General features: G+C 53.4%; 7 protein-coding genes across 7 annotated transcripts; 5 read left to right on the top strand and 2 right to left on the bottom strand.

Annotated features, from left to right (window-relative positions):
* Positions 1-364: 364 nt before the first annotated feature.
* On the top strand, positions 365-2372 carry TRIVIDRAFT_39971 (uncharacterized protein; the record flags this gene model as incomplete). Its single annotated transcript, XM_014094698.1, has 3 exons — positions 365-435; positions 603-1452; positions 1515-2372. The coding sequence occupies 3 exons, from the start codon at positions 365-367 to the stop codon at positions 2370-2372; spliced, it is 1779 nt and encodes a 592-aa protein (XP_013950173.1).
* A 947-nt stretch (positions 2373-3319) lies between these two features.
* On the bottom strand, positions 3320-4657 carry TRIVIDRAFT_40080 (uncharacterized protein; the record flags this gene model as incomplete). The annotated part of the gene is made up of 1 exon (XM_014094697.1): positions 3320-4657. The coding sequence occupies one exon, from the start codon at positions 4655-4657 to the stop codon at positions 3320-3322; it is 1338 nt and encodes a 445-aa protein (XP_013950172.1).
* A 497-nt stretch (positions 4658-5154) lies between these two features.
* Positions 5155-6413, top strand: TRIVIDRAFT_195864 (uncharacterized protein; the record flags this gene model as incomplete). Its single annotated transcript, XM_014094696.1, has 4 exons — positions 5155-5226; positions 5296-5864; positions 5924-6267; positions 6382-6413. 4 exons carry the CDS (start codon positions 5155-5157, stop codon positions 6411-6413), a joined length of 1017 nt encoding a protein of 338 aa, XP_013950171.1.
* A 566-nt stretch (positions 6414-6979) lies between these two features.
* TRIVIDRAFT_39839 (uncharacterized protein) lies at positions 6980-8157 on the bottom strand (the record flags this gene model as incomplete). The annotated part of the gene is made up of 3 exons (XM_014094695.1): positions 6980-7064; positions 7119-7825; positions 8071-8157. 3 exons carry the CDS (start codon positions 8155-8157, stop codon positions 6980-6982), a joined length of 879 nt encoding a protein of 292 aa, XP_013950170.1.
* Positions 8158-9091: 934 nt separating this feature from the next.
* Positions 9092-10497, top strand: TRIVIDRAFT_232427 (uncharacterized protein; the record flags this gene model as incomplete). The annotated part of the gene is made up of 1 exon (XM_014094694.1): positions 9092-10497. One exon carries the CDS (start codon positions 9191-9193, stop codon positions 10259-10261), a length of 1071 nt encoding a protein of 356 aa, XP_013950169.1.
* A 520-nt stretch (positions 10498-11017) lies between these two features.
* On the top strand, positions 11018-12822 carry TRIVIDRAFT_82686 (uncharacterized protein; the record flags this gene model as incomplete). The annotated part of the gene is made up of 2 exons (XM_014094693.1): positions 11018-11138; positions 11251-12822. 2 exons carry the CDS (start codon positions 11018-11020, stop codon positions 12597-12599), a joined length of 1470 nt encoding a protein of 489 aa, XP_013950168.1.
* A 2718-nt stretch (positions 12823-15540) lies between these two features.
* TRIVIDRAFT_217122 (uncharacterized protein) lies at positions 15541-16929 on the top strand (the record flags this gene model as incomplete). Its single annotated transcript, XM_014094692.1, has 1 exon — positions 15541-16929. One exon carries the CDS (start codon positions 15789-15791, stop codon positions 16545-16547), a length of 759 nt encoding a protein of 252 aa, XP_013950167.1.
* Between the last annotated feature and the right edge of the window lie 355 nt (positions 16930-17284).

Genomic DNA, 17284 nt, shown 5'->3' with positions numbered 1-17284 from the left:
CGTTTGTGGCTGCACTCTTTTATTGTCTTTTTACTTTCCCTCCAGTCTGGCTTTTCGCCTCGTCATAATTTTTTTTTGCGCCAGCGTTGCGCCCCAGATATAAAAACATCCTGCTTACCTGCCTCTCCTCGCAACAGACGCTGGACGACGACTCGCAAAGCAATCGGCACTCGCGAAACTTGTCATGAACAACCGGCTCTTCGCATCACCGCCGTCGCCTCCTTCCACCTCTCCCTCGTCGACCTCGCCCACGTCCCCCGAGCTGGAGCATCCCCACCATCTGGCTGTGCTGCCACCCCCCGCCAAAGATGTCTACAGCACGCTCCCAGTCCCGATTCCAAGCATGGCCAGCGCCGTGCGCATCATGAACGACTTGACAGAGACGCCTCCGTATTCGAGGAGCGTCACGTCGACTGCCCCCAGCTCGCCACGCATGTGAGTGCTTAACAATCGTCCTTTGTTGCGGTGGTGGATTCCCGCATGTCCCGGCGACTTTGTTCTGGACTTGGGTTTTTTTTTCTCCACCACGAAACCTGCACGATCCATGACCGCAACTACGTCACTTGCCAAGAATGCAGGCTAATATACCGGGAAAACAACAGACCTCCTCAGCGACAGAATTCTGGCAGCCAAACTCCCCGAGTTCGACCCCATGCGACGACTCTCAATATTCCGGGCATGACCCGGTCCAAGGTTTCGCCCGACGGACGGATACCGCAGCGCGATGTGGCAGCCAAGCTTGTCATTGTCATGGTCGGCTTGCCGGCCCGTGGAAAATCATACATCACAAAGAAGCTGCAGCGCTATCTGACATGGCAGCAGCACGAATCGCGCATCTTTAATGTGGGCAACCGGCGACGTAAGACGGCCGGCCGCAAGGTGTCGATTCACCCGAAGCTGGCACCAGAACCCGACTGTCTTGATCCTCCAGTCCAGGCTGCTGAAATCCTACTGAATGGCCTGCCAGAACCTAGCGGTTGCCTGAGCCCCCGAGACCGAGGAGAGCCTACAGAATTCGACCTCAACCAGGACGATCCACAGAAGGAGACGGACCAGTCGGCCCAATTCTTCGACCCCAAGAACGAAAAGGCAGCGGCTTTTAGGGAGCAGGTGGCAATGGATACCCTGGACGAGCTTCTGGACTACCTTTTGGACGGGGGCGGTGCCGTGGGTATCCTTGATGCCACAAATAGCACTATCGCGCGAAGACAGCATGTCGTGGATCACATTAAGCAGAGGGAACCCAAGCTTGGCATCCTGTTCATTGAGAGCATCTGCAGAGATCCCGACTTGCTTGAAGCAAACATGCGATTGAAGCTTTCTGGCCCCGATTATCGGGATAAGGATCCAGTCAAGTCACTGGAGGATTTCAAGGCTCGAGTTGCCGCCTATGCCAGCGCATACGAGCCCCTTGGAGAGTACGAGGAAGAGCATGACATGCAATACATTCAGGTACGATGCGGAAGCCTTTTTTTTCTTTCTTCTTTGTCCATCATTTCGCTAACCTCCTATAGATGGTCGATGTTGGGCGAAAGTTGATTCAGCACAGACTCAAGGGATTTTTAAGCGGCGGGCTCAGCACGTACCTTTCCAGCTTCAACCTCGCCCCCCGCCAGATTTGGATCACCCGCCATGGCCAAAGCATCGACAACGAGCTGGGCAGATTGGGCGGTAACTCTGCTCTTACCGAGCGGGGCCACTGCTATGCCCAAGCTCTCCATCGCTTCATCACTCACAAGCGAAAGGAGTGGATTATGGAGCAGAAGAGCAAGATGGCGCAGGCGTCATTCCCTCCTCTTCCGGGAGACAACACTCCGCCTTATCCAGATATGTATAGCGATCTAGATGAGAAGAACTTTTGCGTCTGGACGTCAATGCTGCAGCGCAGCGTAGAGACGGCCGAATACTTTGACGTTGACGACGACTACGACGTCAAGAACTGGGAAATGCTCAATGAGCTCAACTCTGGCCAGTTCGAGGGCATGACATACGACGAGATTGCCTCCAAGTTCCCCGAGGAATTCAGGAAGCGTGCTAACGACAAGCTCAACTACATCTACCCGGGTGTCGGCGGTGAGGGCTACCTTCAGGTTATTAGCCGCCTCCGCGACATGGTGCGGGAGGTTGAGCGCATCACCGACCACGTGCTGATCATTGGACACCGGTCCGTTTGCCGTGTCCTGATGGCCTATTTCATGGACTTGACTCGAGAGGACATTACCGACATGGACGTGCCCCTGGGTATGCTCTATTCCATTGAGCCCAAGCCTTATGGCATTGCCTTCCACGCCTACCGATATAACGAATGGCGAGGCTGGTTTGACGAGATGCCCAACTACAAGCCTCAGAAGGCTGCTCGTGGTAGCGTCTAAAGCCCCTTTTGGCACCACCTCGTCTGTTTCTCTCTTCTCTTTATTTTCTTTTTCTTCTTTTCTTTCTCAGTTTCTTAAGATATCCGCCGGGATAAGCAGGCCAGGCAATGCATTAGTTGTACAACAAGAACGGAACAAATTTGGCGTTGGGACGATAAGCGTGGAAGGGTAGGGATTTTTACGGTGGGGGATGACACCTACTATACAGGGAGAAACAGGACAACCTCATTACGACTACACTCTTTACAACCTACAGAGCGGAAGAGGAGTGTCCTTTGATCACATGCAGATTCGAGTTCTCCTATGACGGAGCATTGATAATGCCTCCTGTCTGGTCTCTTTTTTTTTCTTCTTTGTTGCTCGGTTTTCCCTTATATATTTTTCTTCTTCTTCATCCGGCTTGGGGCAAGCTTATGGCGTTTAAAGGGGGACAAGAAAGAGGCAAACACGGAACTTTTAGCCTACTCATGGATTTGCTTGTTTTTACTTGATTGATTGGCAGCACTTGATTTGTGCCGCGCTGTTACTTTAGGCGACGAAGACTAGATGAAAAGTAACCATATGCTTGTCTTTTATGAACTTTTTCAAAGACAGATTGCCAAAGATTTTTGCTTCTAGCCGTGATGTCGTCTCCTGTATGCATATTTATAACATGATACGGGATAGTACTGATAATTTCACATCTCTCGTCTTGCATTGTATAAGATATCGGCTGTGTTTCCTTTTACCGGTATGATGAGAACAAACAAAATTACAAGTAAAAGATCTGCCTGTGCAACGAGCAGATCTAGCATTACATACTGAGCCAGAAGTTTTTTTGGCCTCTCAGAAGAATCCTCATTCCTATAACGCCGTGCCATGCAACAACCCTAACAAATCCCAAGTTAAACCCCCCTTTGCCAGTTTTATAACCCCCAATAAACAAGGACCTAGAAGCCGCAGAGCGATTACTTTTCTCGGGCCAAGACCATCTTTTCTCTCTCGCTTTTCCGGGCCTGGAACTGCTTGCTCGAGTGCTTCCGCTCGTTCTCCTCGCGGCGCTTGATGGACTTGAGCTCCTCGTTCTTGATCTCGCCGGCCTTCTTGACGACCTTTGGGATGTGGCGGTGGCGCTTGATGCGGGCGATCTCGGGCATGTGTCCGTAGCGGCGGACGAGGGCGTCGTTGTACTCGAGGGCCTGGCGGTGGCGGGAGGACTTGACGCCCTGTCGCTGGGAGGCGTTTGCGCGCCAGATGCGGACGTTGCCGTCGTCGGAGCCGGAGAGGAGGTACTTTGCGTCGGGGGTCCATTTGGCGGCGAGGACGCGCTGCATGCGCTTGGTGTGGTACATGTCGCGGGAGTGGCCGCGGTCGCGGTTCCAGAGACGGATGGTGCGGTCCCAGGAGGCGGAGACGAGCTCCTCGCCGGTCGGGGAGAACTCGACGTCCATGACGGCGGCGACGTGGCCCTTGAGGACGTTGCGGGCGCGGTCCATCTTGCGCATGTCGAAGAGGTAGATGTTGTGGTCCTCGGAGGCGGCGGCGAAGTTGAAGGCCTCCATGGGGGACCAGGAGATGCGGTTGCAGGCAAAGGTGAGGACGGACTTTGCGACGGGGGTGGAAGTGCGGAGGTCGTAGATGACGATGGAGCGGTCGTTGGAGCACGAGGCGAGGACCGACGTCTCGACGTAGTTGAAGGAGACGTCTGAGATTGTGTCTGTCGACGTCGGCCAGTGGAGCACCTCGGGGGCAGCCGTGTGTCGCTCCAGGTCGTAGATGGAGATGACGCTCGACGCCACGGCAAAGGCATTGCGTGAGCGGTGGTGCGAGAGACTGGTGAAGGCGCCGGCGCCGAGCCAGGACGAGATCGGGGCCGAGTCGCTGGGCAGGTTGTACGGATCGAAGAGCTTGACGGTGCGGTCGGCGGCGCACGTCAGCAGCTTCTGGTCGCGCGTCCACTCGAGGCCCTTGACGATGTTCTCGTGCGCGGTGGTGTGCCAGACCTCGTCGCGCGAGGCGAGGTCCCAGACCTTGACGACGCCGTCGCCGCTGCCGCTGGCGAAGCGCTCGAGCGAGTTGGGGTCCTTTGCGATGGAGTAGACGCCGTCGACGTGGCCCCTGCCCATCTGGCCGATGAAGGGCGCCGCGTGCATGCGCTCCAGCTTGACGGCATTGAGGGCTCGCTTGTATTCGCGCGCTCGCTCAAAGGGGTGGACGGCCGAGTCGAGGTTCCGCGGCTGCTTGACGGTGTCGGTGCCGGGCGGCTGGACGGCCGATACGGACCGGCTGATGGCCTTGATCTTCATTTTTTTGGTGTTTCGTTTTGTTATTGGTTATATTCCCAGTTGCTGATTGTTACACAATGATGGTGTTTCAGCTTAGGGTGAATAATTGGTGAAGACTTGGAGGCATCTAGTTTTTCATCAAAAGATTCAAAGCTCCAGAATTAGCACTTCTCCAATTGCTGGGCGTGTAGTTCTCAATGGCTTCGCGGGGAGATTTTTTTTTTTCGTTATCGCCATGCTGGGAAAGTTCCGATAAGAAGCGGAATTACTAATACTCCGGCTAACTTTGCTCCTAATCGATATGGCGGGCGCGTTCTCAACACGGCGCATTGAACTGCTGGCTTGTCAACTCTCCTTCACTTTCTCGACTGCACTTGAATCCGAGTCTTTTCCCCCTCACAAGAACCTTTTGCATATTTCTTATCCTTGCTTCTTCAACATTCTAACCGAAAAAAAGCTATTCGAATCCAACGTCATTGTTCTTTGTGCGCCGGAGTCCGGCCAGCTTTTTCGTTAGGATGGATGCCTTGCATTATGATCCGATGGCTATGGATGGGGAGCCGGAGCAGCCCCAGGTCAAGATTTCAGCGGTATGACAGAGTCTCATGGGAGTTTGGTAGATGAGTGTTGGCCTGACTGTTTGTTTTGCTGTACTTCAGGCCGATAGCACACGCGTAGACTTCGAGCTCTCAAGAACGAATCTGCCGTTCGCCAACGCCCTGCGACGAATCATCCAGGCAGAAGTGCCGACAATCGCCATCGACTTGGTTGAAATCGAGGTCAACAGCTCGGTCTTGGCCGACGAGTTCATCGCACATCGACTTGGCCTCATTCCTCTCGACTCCAAGGGCGTCAACGAGCTCAATTATTCCCGTGACTGCGACTGCGAACAGTACTGCGAGCAATGCAGCGTCAGCCTTACGCTGCACGCAAAGTGCACAAGCGACGAAATCATGAAGGTCTACGCTAGGGATCTTGTTGCTGATGGACGTCATGCGAACTCGGTTGGAACTCCCATCATTACCGATCCGGAAGGTCTGGGATGCTTGATTGCCAAGTTGCGGAAAGACCAGGAGCTCAAGATTACGTGCATTGCGAAGAAGGGCATTGCCAAGGAGCACGCAAAGTGGATGCCAACGTCGGCTGTTGGCTTCGAGTACGACCCTCACAACAAGCTTCATCATCTCGACATGTGGTTTGAAAACAATACCGACCCGGAGAAGGAATGGTAAGCATACGCTGTTATCCAAGGCTGTGATGAGGGTGGCAGTCTAACATGTGCTCTAGGCCTAAGAGCAAATATGCTCAATGGGAGGAACCCCTCCAAGAGGGTGAGCCCTTCGACTATGACGCAGTGCCGAATCGATTCTACTTCGAAGTTGAGGCGTCAGGAACCATGGAACCAGATTTGATTATCCAAGGAGGCATTCGAGTTTTGCAGCAAAAGATTGGAGGGTTATTAAAGGGACTCGACCCCAGGAAATACGGCGGCGACGATGCCGACATGGACGGCCCCCGAAGCCCCGATATGAACATGGACGGCGGCACTACGCCGTGGCAAGATGGTGGATACACAACTCCTTACGGAAACAACACGGCGTATGGAGGTGGAAACACTGCCTACGGAGGAGGCACTTCATACGGTGGCAGCGCAACCGCCTATGGAAACGGCACGGCGTATGGTGGCAGCTCGACGTCGTATGGTGGCTCTGCGGCAGGGTCGAGCAGCGCGGGTTACGGATCAGGACCTTATAGCCAAGGCAGCTCTTGGCAGTAAACGGATGGGGGCGTTTGATGGGATGACTGGGAACCTCTTTTTTTTTTGTTTTTTTCCTTATCTCGCATAAGCAAGGGATGATTTCACGCTTCTGGATTGTACAATATTTGGGGCCAACAGCGTAATAGTTAGAGAGGTGAGTCGGATTCTATTTCTGAAAACCGAGAACAAAAAAAGGAATGTAAGCAAAAGCAACGCAAAGCAGACACTCTGAAATAATATCCATGGATACCCTCTTGCCAATCGGTTGTTCATTCTACCAATCTATCTATGTATGGATATGTCCCAAAGAGTACCTTGGGGGCGCCAAAACCCCTGATGATGATGTTTGTGTTTTTTTTTTGGCCGTCAAAAGAAATACAAAATGAGAATCGAAGAAGAGATGAGAAACGAAACATGGAAATGCCGAGGTGATGTGCACTGAAACAACCGCCGAGAAATCTATCAAAACGCCGCCCACACTTTTATACAAACCTGTCACCCATCACTCACTCATTGAGGTTTTTTTTTTCTTTTGTTTTTCGCCTTGTTTTTCCCATATCCAAAGCATTTTCGCCTGCCAATGTCTATGTTGCCTTTTCATCCAGGCCTTTTACCTTTCTATATGCCTTGCGGTGCATCTCTAGGAAGATGAATGTACAAATGGTGTGTCTGTCGACGTCAGCAGATGGGAACACTCAGGGGGTAGGTCTTTTGTCAACTTACGGGCCAAGTCTCAGGAAGCTGGGCACCCAGCCCTTGAACATCCAGCGAATACCCTCGGCTCTGTTGATGTCTCTTACAAGATGCAGGATGCCTTGCTTGTGTGACGTGGACATGACACGGGTCTTGATGACATCGATTGGGCTCGTTGCCGTGGCGGCAGCCAGGCCGGCCAGGAAGGACGCGGTGAAGTGCGTGGTGAGGGTGTCGCCCATGGGGGTGTAGTCCAGCAGCAGGCGCTTGAAGGTGTCGTACGTCGCCAGTTGGCCGGCCGTCATGACGGCGGCGCGACAGCTGTTGGGCAGCCAGCCGCGGAACCAGCTCAGGGCGCCCTCCTCCCTGGCTATGCGGACCATGCCGTCGAGGGCATGCTTGTAGTTGCGGCGCTCGGCTGGCGGCAGGGCGGCGTCGTGCTGCATGCGCACGTTGATCACGTCGGCAAAGTTGCCGGCAACACCGCCGACGAAACCCGAGCCGACGGCCATGGCTATCAGCGCGGGGAACGACGGCTCCTTGCCGCCATGGGAGCGGATATAGCGCTGCTTGACCTCCTCGTAGATGCCGAACCGGGCGGTCGAGTACGTGAGCTGGCGGAGCAGCGACGCCGAGATGCCGCTGTAGAGGCCCAGCGGGCCATCGTTCTTGACGACGTGGACAAAGGTCCCGCTCATGGACTTGGGGCCATCGGCTTTGCGGGTTTGCAGGCGAACCTGTTGATCGCGAGGGTTAGACAGGGGAAAACGTTGTTCACAGAGCTTTTTTTTGCAGTATCCGGGACGTGCAACATCGCGACGGGGGGGTTGCGCCGAACATCGGCGGACGCAATTGGGAGACTTTTTTTTTTTTTTTCCTGGTATCACATCTCAAAACGCCCGTACCTTGACTATTGTATTATAATTGGGTCAGCATGTGAGTTGAAGGGCGCAGCAACGACAACCCGAAAAAAAAGGAGAACAGAGGCAAACATACTCAAGTCCAATGGATGCGTAACGCAGGCGGCCAAGCTGCTTGCGCTTCCTCCAAACCAGAAGGGATACCGCATCGCCGGCGCCCTCAGCTTCTTCTTCTTGTCGGCGTGCAGCTGCGGCTCAGCCGCCTGCGCTGCGGATGCTGAGGTCATCGTTGCCGGTTGCGCAACAGCGTCGAGTCGAAAGGTTGCAGACAGAGGCGACAAGGAGCTACGGAAGGGACATTCCGCTGAGGAAGCATTCAAGATATATCTTTTTTTTTTTTATTCCCGTCCTTTTCTGCTCGGGGGGGTTTGGGTCTTGTTTCCACACCCCTTGGTTCCCCGTTCTTTTTTTTCCTCTGCTTTTTCTCCTTTCCCACGATATCCGAAAACTGGGCCGGGAGTCAGGAAGGAGGGGGTGGAATCTGACGGGCGCGAAAAAAGGAAACAAAAAAAAGCGAGGAGCGAAGCCGGGCTCAGCAACAGCGACTGCGGCTGGTTGAATTGATTGGAAAACGATCGTTTCGGCCGGCGAGGATTGTCTGCTTCTGCTGGGCACTTAAACGGGAGCAACTTTATCAGCCCCGTAGATTTTTCTTATCCAGATCGGCTAATTTGCAGCCGTCCGTTGACGTCGGCGTGGCAGAAAACGCAGCCGCCCGGGGCCGAAAGGCGGTGAGGGCGCCCAGCTGGGTGGTTTGCATGTCATTCCATCCAGGTGGCTTGGAAATGCATGTGCTAGCCCAGTAGCATTATCCATATACAGTACTAGTAATTCGTGGCACTGCTCCCTGCAGGCGTGAGTGGTGTTGATATCATGGCCTGATGCAGTATTACGTATGTGAGGCGGCTGTCAAATAGGCAAGTCGGTGAATGAACTCGCAGAGCCTGGCGGGGGAGAGCAAACTGTCCACGGCTCTCGGGCCCCGTTCTCTTGCATCTGATTTTTTTTCCATGCGTGTGTTCGTGCCCGTCTCGTCTTGCCCCGTCGCTGTCATTCGTTGCATGTGTTGCTCCGCTATTTTGGCATTATGCTTGTTTTGTGAATTGGACCTATCTTGGATGCTTGAATGAGCGGTAGAAGAGAAGAGAGCGTGCGGGATAAACCAAAAGTTGAAGACAAAATATGGCTTCAGTCGATTCAGGATTCCTCTCGCTCTCGCATCCGTCACAACAGACGACCCGTGAAATGCTGCAAAAGGAGCGAGATGACGCCATTATCCGGATTGCGGGCGATCACCGACGAGACTACGGCCGGTCGGTCGTCCATGTCTCTCCCAGCGACCATTCCAAGGTGCTGTCGTCCATCTTGACGTCGTCCATTGTCTCTGAGGCGGGCTTGGGAGCCTTTGACCGACTGCCGGTAGAGTTGCTCTTACAGGCTCTGCGCCATATGGACATGCAGGCGCTCTTCGACCTCCGTCGGGTCAACCTCAGGGCGCGGCAAGTCGTCGATTCGCTGAAAGAGTACAAGGCTGTGGTATCCTACGGACTGACGGCATACTGTGCGCTGCTGCGGATGAAGCTCGCTGCTCACGTCAGCCTGCTGGATTTCTACCGAGTGCTGTGCTCCCAGGACTGTGCCTTTTGCGGCAAGTTTGGGGGTTTTGTCTTTCTGCCTACATGGATCCGGTGCTGCTTCGAGTGTATCGAAGAGGATCCGGAGACGAGGATGGTGACGGTTGCCGAAGTACGGAGGCTGTTTCGGCTCTCACGCGCGGAAGTCGGTCGGCAGCGGTCGTTCCAGGCACTGCCGGGAATTTACACTACCGGATTGGACTCGATGGAGAAGTCCTACCAGAGAGGTCGTGTTAAACTGGTGCCTTATTTCCCAGCCATGAAGGAGTTTGGAGACAGGCTGGAGACAAAGGCAGCACGCCCGCATCATCAGCCTTTTTGGGACCCAGTCCACAACTTCATGGCATCGTGCGAACTCCCATACTATGATCCGCAGACCCAGACAGTCGAGTACGGAATATCATGTGCCGGCTGTGAGAGGAGTGCCACTGGGCAGGCTCCTGGGCAGGCTCCTGGACAGGCTCCCTCGAGGGCGGCAGACGCTCCGTGGGACAGGGTGTTTTCACGAGACAACTTTTTGAAGCATTTCAAAGTTTGTGCGCAGGCGCAGAAGCTGTGGGAGGCCAGCCCAGAGGCTGCTTTTGAGGCCATCATCAAGCGAGATGTTTCCCCGTACTGAGCTATACTAGCCGAGATACTCGCTCGGCTGTCATTGGACTGTTACACTTGGGAGTTCGAGATGTTTGAGGTTTGTGGTATCTGAAGGCTGAGTCTAGGTTAAGCGACTCTTGTTAAGAGGCCATGAGTATGAGTTATGATCTTTTTATGTTTTATGATTGGCATTGGATTGCATTGATTCAGAGTAAGGTACGGACTGCATAGCATTTGGTTTTTGATTTATGTATAGGCTATCATATTTGAAATTGGACTGGCAGAAATGAATGGACTCTACAAGATGCTGGGAGATTTACATGTCCTAATGCAACAGTAAAAAAAAAAAGAAGGAAGACATGATATACATGATTCTTCAGAGGAAGATAAAAAATGAATCTGACGAGAGTGGGACTCGAACCCACGCGGATTGCTCCACCAGGAATTGCTGTTAAGGTAGCCTTAACCTGACGCCATAACCAACTCGGCCATCTCGCCAATCCTATTGATGTTGAGGCGACGGAGTAGAATGTGGATATGAAGCCCTAGCTCCAGGGTAACAAACCCGGATCTCGTAGTGGTGGGACGGTTTTTGCTCCCCACTTGGATTGAGCGAATGATATGCGTTTAAGCGGGCATTGGTGGGATGGCATGAGCTCAGACGTCCAAACTTGAAGACTGATGAGAGTGAGCTTTTCACGGCTGAACCAGTGCTGGACACATTCGGGTGTTTTTGGCCGTCTCTAGATGAGGCATTGAAGGCGTCTTGTGCTTGTTTCTCAACATGTCATTGGCCGGAATAGGAAGCTTGCGGTGTCTCCGCGCCCCGTCACTCAGAGCTCGGCAGCTCTCTTTGAGCTCAAGAGCATTGCGACAGGGATTCGCCTATCGTTTTTACTCTGAAGGTTAGACACTCTCCGCACATTTGCCTGCTGTAAGACGGGACGGGGAATGAAGAATTACAACACGGCCTGCACAGTTTCGGTTCTCATGAGGCCTTGAATCTAACATGTTCAGCTACCACGACGGAGCCTCAAGAGTCAACATCAACAGTGACTATCCGCGGAGCCACCCATCCCACACAGAAGCCTTGGTTCAACGTGCCGCGAAACATTGTCTCCAAAACATCAAGGCGTCTTCATCTCCAGAATGACCACCCAATCGCCATCACGCGGCAGATCATCCAGGCCAACTTCCCGCAGCCGACGTACAAGTACTACAACGAGTACAGTCCCGTGGTGACGACGAAGCAGAACTTTGACTCGCTGGGCTTCCCGGCGGATCACCCTGGACGGGCTCTCACAGACACGTACTATCTCAACGAGAAGCTGCTGCTGAGAACTCACACCAGCGCGCACCAGGCGGATACTTTTAGGGCGAATGAGAGTGACGGCTATCTCATCTCGGCGGACGTGTATCGGCGAGACGCCATTGACCGAAGCCACTACCCAATCTTCCACCAGATGGAGGGCGCAAGATCATGGGATCGAAACAAGGTTCCCAACGGCGACATTGTGGCGGCCGTCATGGAGGATATCGAACGTCTGCCCAAGCACGATGTCGTGGTGGAGGATCCAAATCCACCCATGCATCCTGAGCGAAATCCGCTGCAGGAGGCTCATCACTCGGCGGCGGAGGCTGAGGCTCTGGGCAAGCATCTCAAGAGGTCACTTGAAAACATGGTGGTAGATATCTTCACCAGAGCAAAGGCGGCGGCGATCAAGGACGACCCGGATTTTGTGGATGAGCCCCTGAGGATGCGGTGGGTGGAGGCATACTTTCCATTTACTAGCCCGTCGTGGGAGTTGGAGGTGTACTACGCGGGCGACTGGCTCGAGGTGCTGGGCTGTGGTGTGGTCAAGCAGGAGCTCTACATCAATGCCAACGTGCCATCACAGGTGGGCTGGGCCTTTGGCATTGGCATTGACCGCATCGCTATGCTACTGTTCAAGATTCCAGACATCCGGCTCTTTTGGTCCGAGGACGAGAGATTCCTGTCACAGTTTACGGGCGTATCAGCCAGTCTAGACACGCTAAAGCGCTTCGTACCCTTCTCCAAGCACCCGCCCAGCCCCAGAGACGTGTCATTCTGGATCCGCTCGACGTCGTCTGCGGCCGGTGGGAACGACAAGGCCGTCTTTCACGAAAACGACGTGATGGAGCTGGTCCGCAGCATCGGTGGCGATGAAGTCGAGAGCGTGAGCCTCATTGACGAGTTTGTCCACCCCAAGACGGGGCGCAAGAGCTTGGCGTATCGCATAGTCTACCGACATCTGGAGCGCACGCTGACGGGCAAGGAGACGAATGCCCTTCACGAGAGGGTGAGGAATGCCCTTGTGGAGAGGCTCGGTGTTGAACTACGGTGAGCGGATGACGACCGAAGACGGCAATAGCCTTGAAGGAGCATATAGATTCCATTGATCATTGACCATGGGGCTGGGGCTGAGCGAGGCTTGGCTGGCGCTATTACGTGTGAAAGAGGGGGGAGAAGAGGCGAGGAGACTCTGCCCCATGAAGCTCCAAGGGATGCAGCGTTTAGCAGTGAGGCTGGGGAGTGTTGCTAGATGAGTGGGAACCCGGCCGGGCTGATCTGGGCGAGCTTGATCGAGATCTCGGAACGGCGTTGGTTGGCAGGCCGTAGAGGTGGCCATGTATATGCTCGAAACGTGGACACGCCCAACTCAGCCAACCCTGTATACTATCACATTTACACTACATGTAACTTTTGCCCCTATTCAAACAAACATAGCCCGAGTTCCAATTTGCAATTGAACAATCATAGCTGAATAAAATGGCATCGACCTCCTTACTGTACAGTTGCCTCGTAGTCAACCTGGCAGGGCACACATCATCATTGGTTTGCTGCGCCTCGCCGCTTTGACAGCAGCACGGGAAAAGAGCTGAGCTTTGGCAAACGCTCCAGTTTCGACGGATCAAGTCTAGATCTGGGACAAAAAGCGACAAGGGCAGGGGCAAGGAAAAAAGGAAAGCGGCACGTTCGGCACGATGGGAGCCGGGCGTTTGATGTTGAATGCGAAAAAGAACAAAATGGGCGTTGGGGATTTTATTAAGCGAAATGAGATGTTGTAAAAGCTGGGCGAAGCTGTGCGATGCGGAATGTCGTTTGGAGGCTCAGCCACAGGGAGCTGTTGTGACGAGTGTGGCTGAATGAGGTGAATGAGTGCCTGGCAACCTGGACAATAGAACAGGAGAGACGGGTTAGTCAGCGAATGACGTCGTGAGGCATCCGATTGGACTGGAGGTGGCTTTTTAAGGTTGCAGCGTGGCTGATGCTTTGATATCCATCATATCCAGCCTTGAGTTTGTCATGCAAAAAGCTTAATGCAGAGGTTATGTACAAAGTATGTATGCCTGCTACGATGCGGCAGGGTGCTTCAAGTCTACGAGGCGAAGAGTAAGCAGCTTCCATGGCATTGCATCTTGTAACCGTAAAGCTGGCCTTGTTCGGGGATTATTGCGCCGAGGCTGGATGCTGGATGCATGCTAGCACGACACGATGCAGCACAACGCTTGTGCTTGAGGCGTAGCAATTTGATACCATGATGCAGGCACGCGGGCATCAGACAGCTAGCTGGAAGCGGCATCTTGCGGCCACCAACGACACAGCCCGGAACCACTCGAGGCAAACCGCGATCGGGACACATGGCCCGGGTCGTACATACCATGTACCTACATACGTAAGTTTTCGGTGGCGGGCGATCATGCGCAACAGGGAAAATCAAGAAAATCGGCTCCGTGACAAGACGAAAGGACTCCACCAGGGTATGGGCTGGTTGCTGCACCGCCGTCTCAAAGGCGATGAGGGGGGAGGGAAAAGAGTGGACTCGGAATGTTGCGCTTGCAGGACTTTGTGTTTTGGCTTGGTTTACTTTGTATTTCCACTCCGGAGGGTGATTTGATGCAAAAGCTCGCTTCGGAAGGCCAGGAAGCGGGATAGGTGATGTGAAGTCGCTAGCATGTAAGCCAAGGAGAATAGCCGCCCGAGAAGACGGGGGTGGTTTTGACGGGGCGAGATTTCGGCCGGATTGGATGCGATTGCGGGAATTGTACTTGTACTTTCCGCATTGTACTGTATCCATGCGGACTACTGGGTGTTATTGAGACTACTATAGATAAGGTAGGTAGGTGTAAAGGACACATGACGGCTTGATGCGATGTCGAGATGGGCTGCTCAAGGGACGTCGGATTCGCATGCAAGGGCCACTTGACACGGAATAAACAAACCGAGCGATTCCCGCGATTCAATCCCGAGGTATTCGAAAGGCCAAGAATAAGAAAGAAAAAGAGGCGTTCAGCCACAGAGGAGGAAAAAGGTTATGCTTAGTAGGCTGTCACTGATTGATTGTATGGATTTCAAAACTTGATGGCTGAGAAATGTCGGTCATGGCGGGTGTACCTGGACTTGCGTGGAAGCCTCTGAGCTCAGTGGGCGGGAGTACCGCGAAAGTCGTCGCACAGCCTCAATGTCCACCATGGCCTTGGTCGAGGCGGGGGATTGAATGCTTTCTGTCTGCGCGGCAGGGTACTTGGATGTTTTTGAAACATACTCTCAAGATACTTAGGCTTTTTAAGATGATACATAAACCTTGAATGTACTATTTGAGTACTGGATCCAGGTACCTCCTATTGTCTGCATGTACTGTGCCGGAGTGTTCTGCGCCGTGTTGCCGCTAGACTGCCCAAATGGGGAACTTGAACGAGTTCAATGTTTCAACGTTTTCGCAGCCATCGGCCAGGTACCTTACCTTTTCAGCGTACCAGGTACTTCTTATTGCCAGGTATGTGTTCCCCAACCAACGCGCATCACGCCTTGTCATCCACCTACATACAGTCGTAATCAATGCGCCTCAGAGGAAGCTGGTGGCGATTCAGAAATTTACCTTGCAGGGGACTTCGAACAAGAAAACGAGAAAAAAAAAAAAAAACTAAACTCAGGCTTCGCACGAATTCGCCCGCCCGCATGGACGGGTTGACTGCTCGCATTACTCATTACTCGAGGCCATGCTGCACTGCCCCAGTATACATCGCAGGTACCTCCATCGCCCAGAATTCCCCGTAGCGGTACTTGCGCCGCTGTAATCAGTGCACGGGGTACCGCCAACGCTAAGCATTGGGCCACGCCAATCGCGGCTCCACCGCTTCCATCTTGCCCTTTTGCGCAGCCAATCCTGAGCCACCAGAGTCCCGTGGCCTCCATTAACCTTTGGCACCTTTCCGCCTTCTTTTTTGGGTTTGATTGTTATAAGATTGCCTCCTCTCTCCTCTCTTTTCTCCTCTCCTCAAGACCAAGACCAGAACACCAACAGCCTGCTCTGCCACCTCGACTGCCGAGTATAACTGCGACTGCACCCTCGGACGACTGCAAATACTGCTACAGCAGCTCTACAACCAGCGAACTTGCACCGGACACGTCACACGACACCCGGAGCTCAGCTTGATATCACAGGCATTGCTATATCGCACACCCACAGTTTATGACTCGGCCTAATCGCTGCTCTTAACTCGAGATTATACTTACCACAACTCATTCCACAATGGATACACCTAATCTCTCAAGGTCTTCCTCGACCTCATCTCGCAACAAGGCGAACCTCAGCCTGGACCTTTCCAACCTCCCGCCACTGGTTCAGCCCACTCCTCCCTCAAACACGCTCATCTTCACCAACCTAAACAACACCGACATCTTCCTGCCCGAGAACCTACAAACAATTCGCGACCTTATTGAGCACACAGCGTCCATACACTCGTTTGCGCCGCTCAAGTCCTTCCGCCGCATCATCGTCTCCTTCTTCGACATAGATGCCTCATTAGCGGTGCGCCAGGTCTGGGATGGCGAAGCTGTCATGGGTGAGCGCATCAAGCTCTACTTTGGCCACTCCACGCCCATTGAGACCAAGCCAGAGCATCTGGAGCTGCCCGACGCCGGCAAGCTATTCTTCATCTCACCACCCGCCAGCCCTCCCCACGGCTGGGAGATGCGCCTCGAGGATGCGCCGAACAAGCAGGTGCACGCTGATGACCTTGCTGAGGCCTTGGCCAAGCTGCACCACCGCCCTATCCCCACCTACGACTCGCCCATTACCCCAACCGACGGCGGTGTGCCCAACTTTGGCACTCGGAGTCGCAGCTCGACTCTCATCTACAAGCCAGACGCCGAGACAAGCCCAGGCATTCCTGCCGTGTTTGTTGAGGACATGACAGATGAGCCTATTGCTCTGAGCCCGCTCGACGCCTCAAAACCCATCCTGGCTCACACTGCTCGACCTCCTGTTGAACTGATGAACGACCTCTAAATGAGCTTTTGGACATGTGGATATGAGGGTCGGTGTGCACCGGAATTTTTATCATTTCTTCTTATTTTTATTGTTCCTGTACGCTTTTTTTTTTCTGGGAAGAAGGTTCTTGGTTGGCGTTGGCAAAGACGTGACAACACGGCTACTACTTTTGGTTTCCGGAGATTGTCAAGATTCTTCGTGTGGACCTCGTTACTAATACGGACATGGAGTTGAGGTTGCTTTCTTTTTTTATTGTTACATGGAGTTATCTGAAAAGCAGAAAGATTCCTATCTAAGAATACCTAGATGTATACCAACCGATAGATGGATGGGCGTAGCATCAACAGCGACATTACGTGGCTGGATAGAATTGTCTAGTTCAATTAACTTGATCAAGCACATATTATTTGCCTTGTTGTTATCAGTGACTGTTGGTTTTGCACTCTCTGAGTTGCATTGATAATTTAAATCCAGCTGTGATTTGCGATTGCAGACTGCGGCTGGCCCCACATCAATGCCCCCACTAAAGATACCTAAATTGATTTTGGTCTTGCAGCCTTGCCATTGGCATATTTTTCTTCCAGCAGACAAGAGCATCGATTTTGCCTTGCTCTCACACGTGCTCCGCGACAATGAGCTGCTCGTGCCGTGCCGTCTCATGGCGGACGTTTGCGCGTGGCCTCGCCCAGATCCACCGACCGGACGCCTCTTCAGCGGTGCAGTTTCCATGGCCGGCCCGTCCTCTGGTGGTCTTG

The sequence above is a fragment of the Trichoderma virens genome (assembly GCF_000170995.1).
Source record: "Trichoderma virens Gv29-8 chromosome Unknown TRIVIscaffold_91, whole genome shotgun sequence".
In the NCBI taxonomy this organism is placed as follows: Eukaryota; Fungi; Ascomycota; class Sordariomycetes; order Hypocreales; family Hypocreaceae; genus Trichoderma; species Trichoderma virens.
Note: the sequence above shows the minus strand (reverse complement) of the source record. Positions and strands in the feature narration are given on the sequence as shown.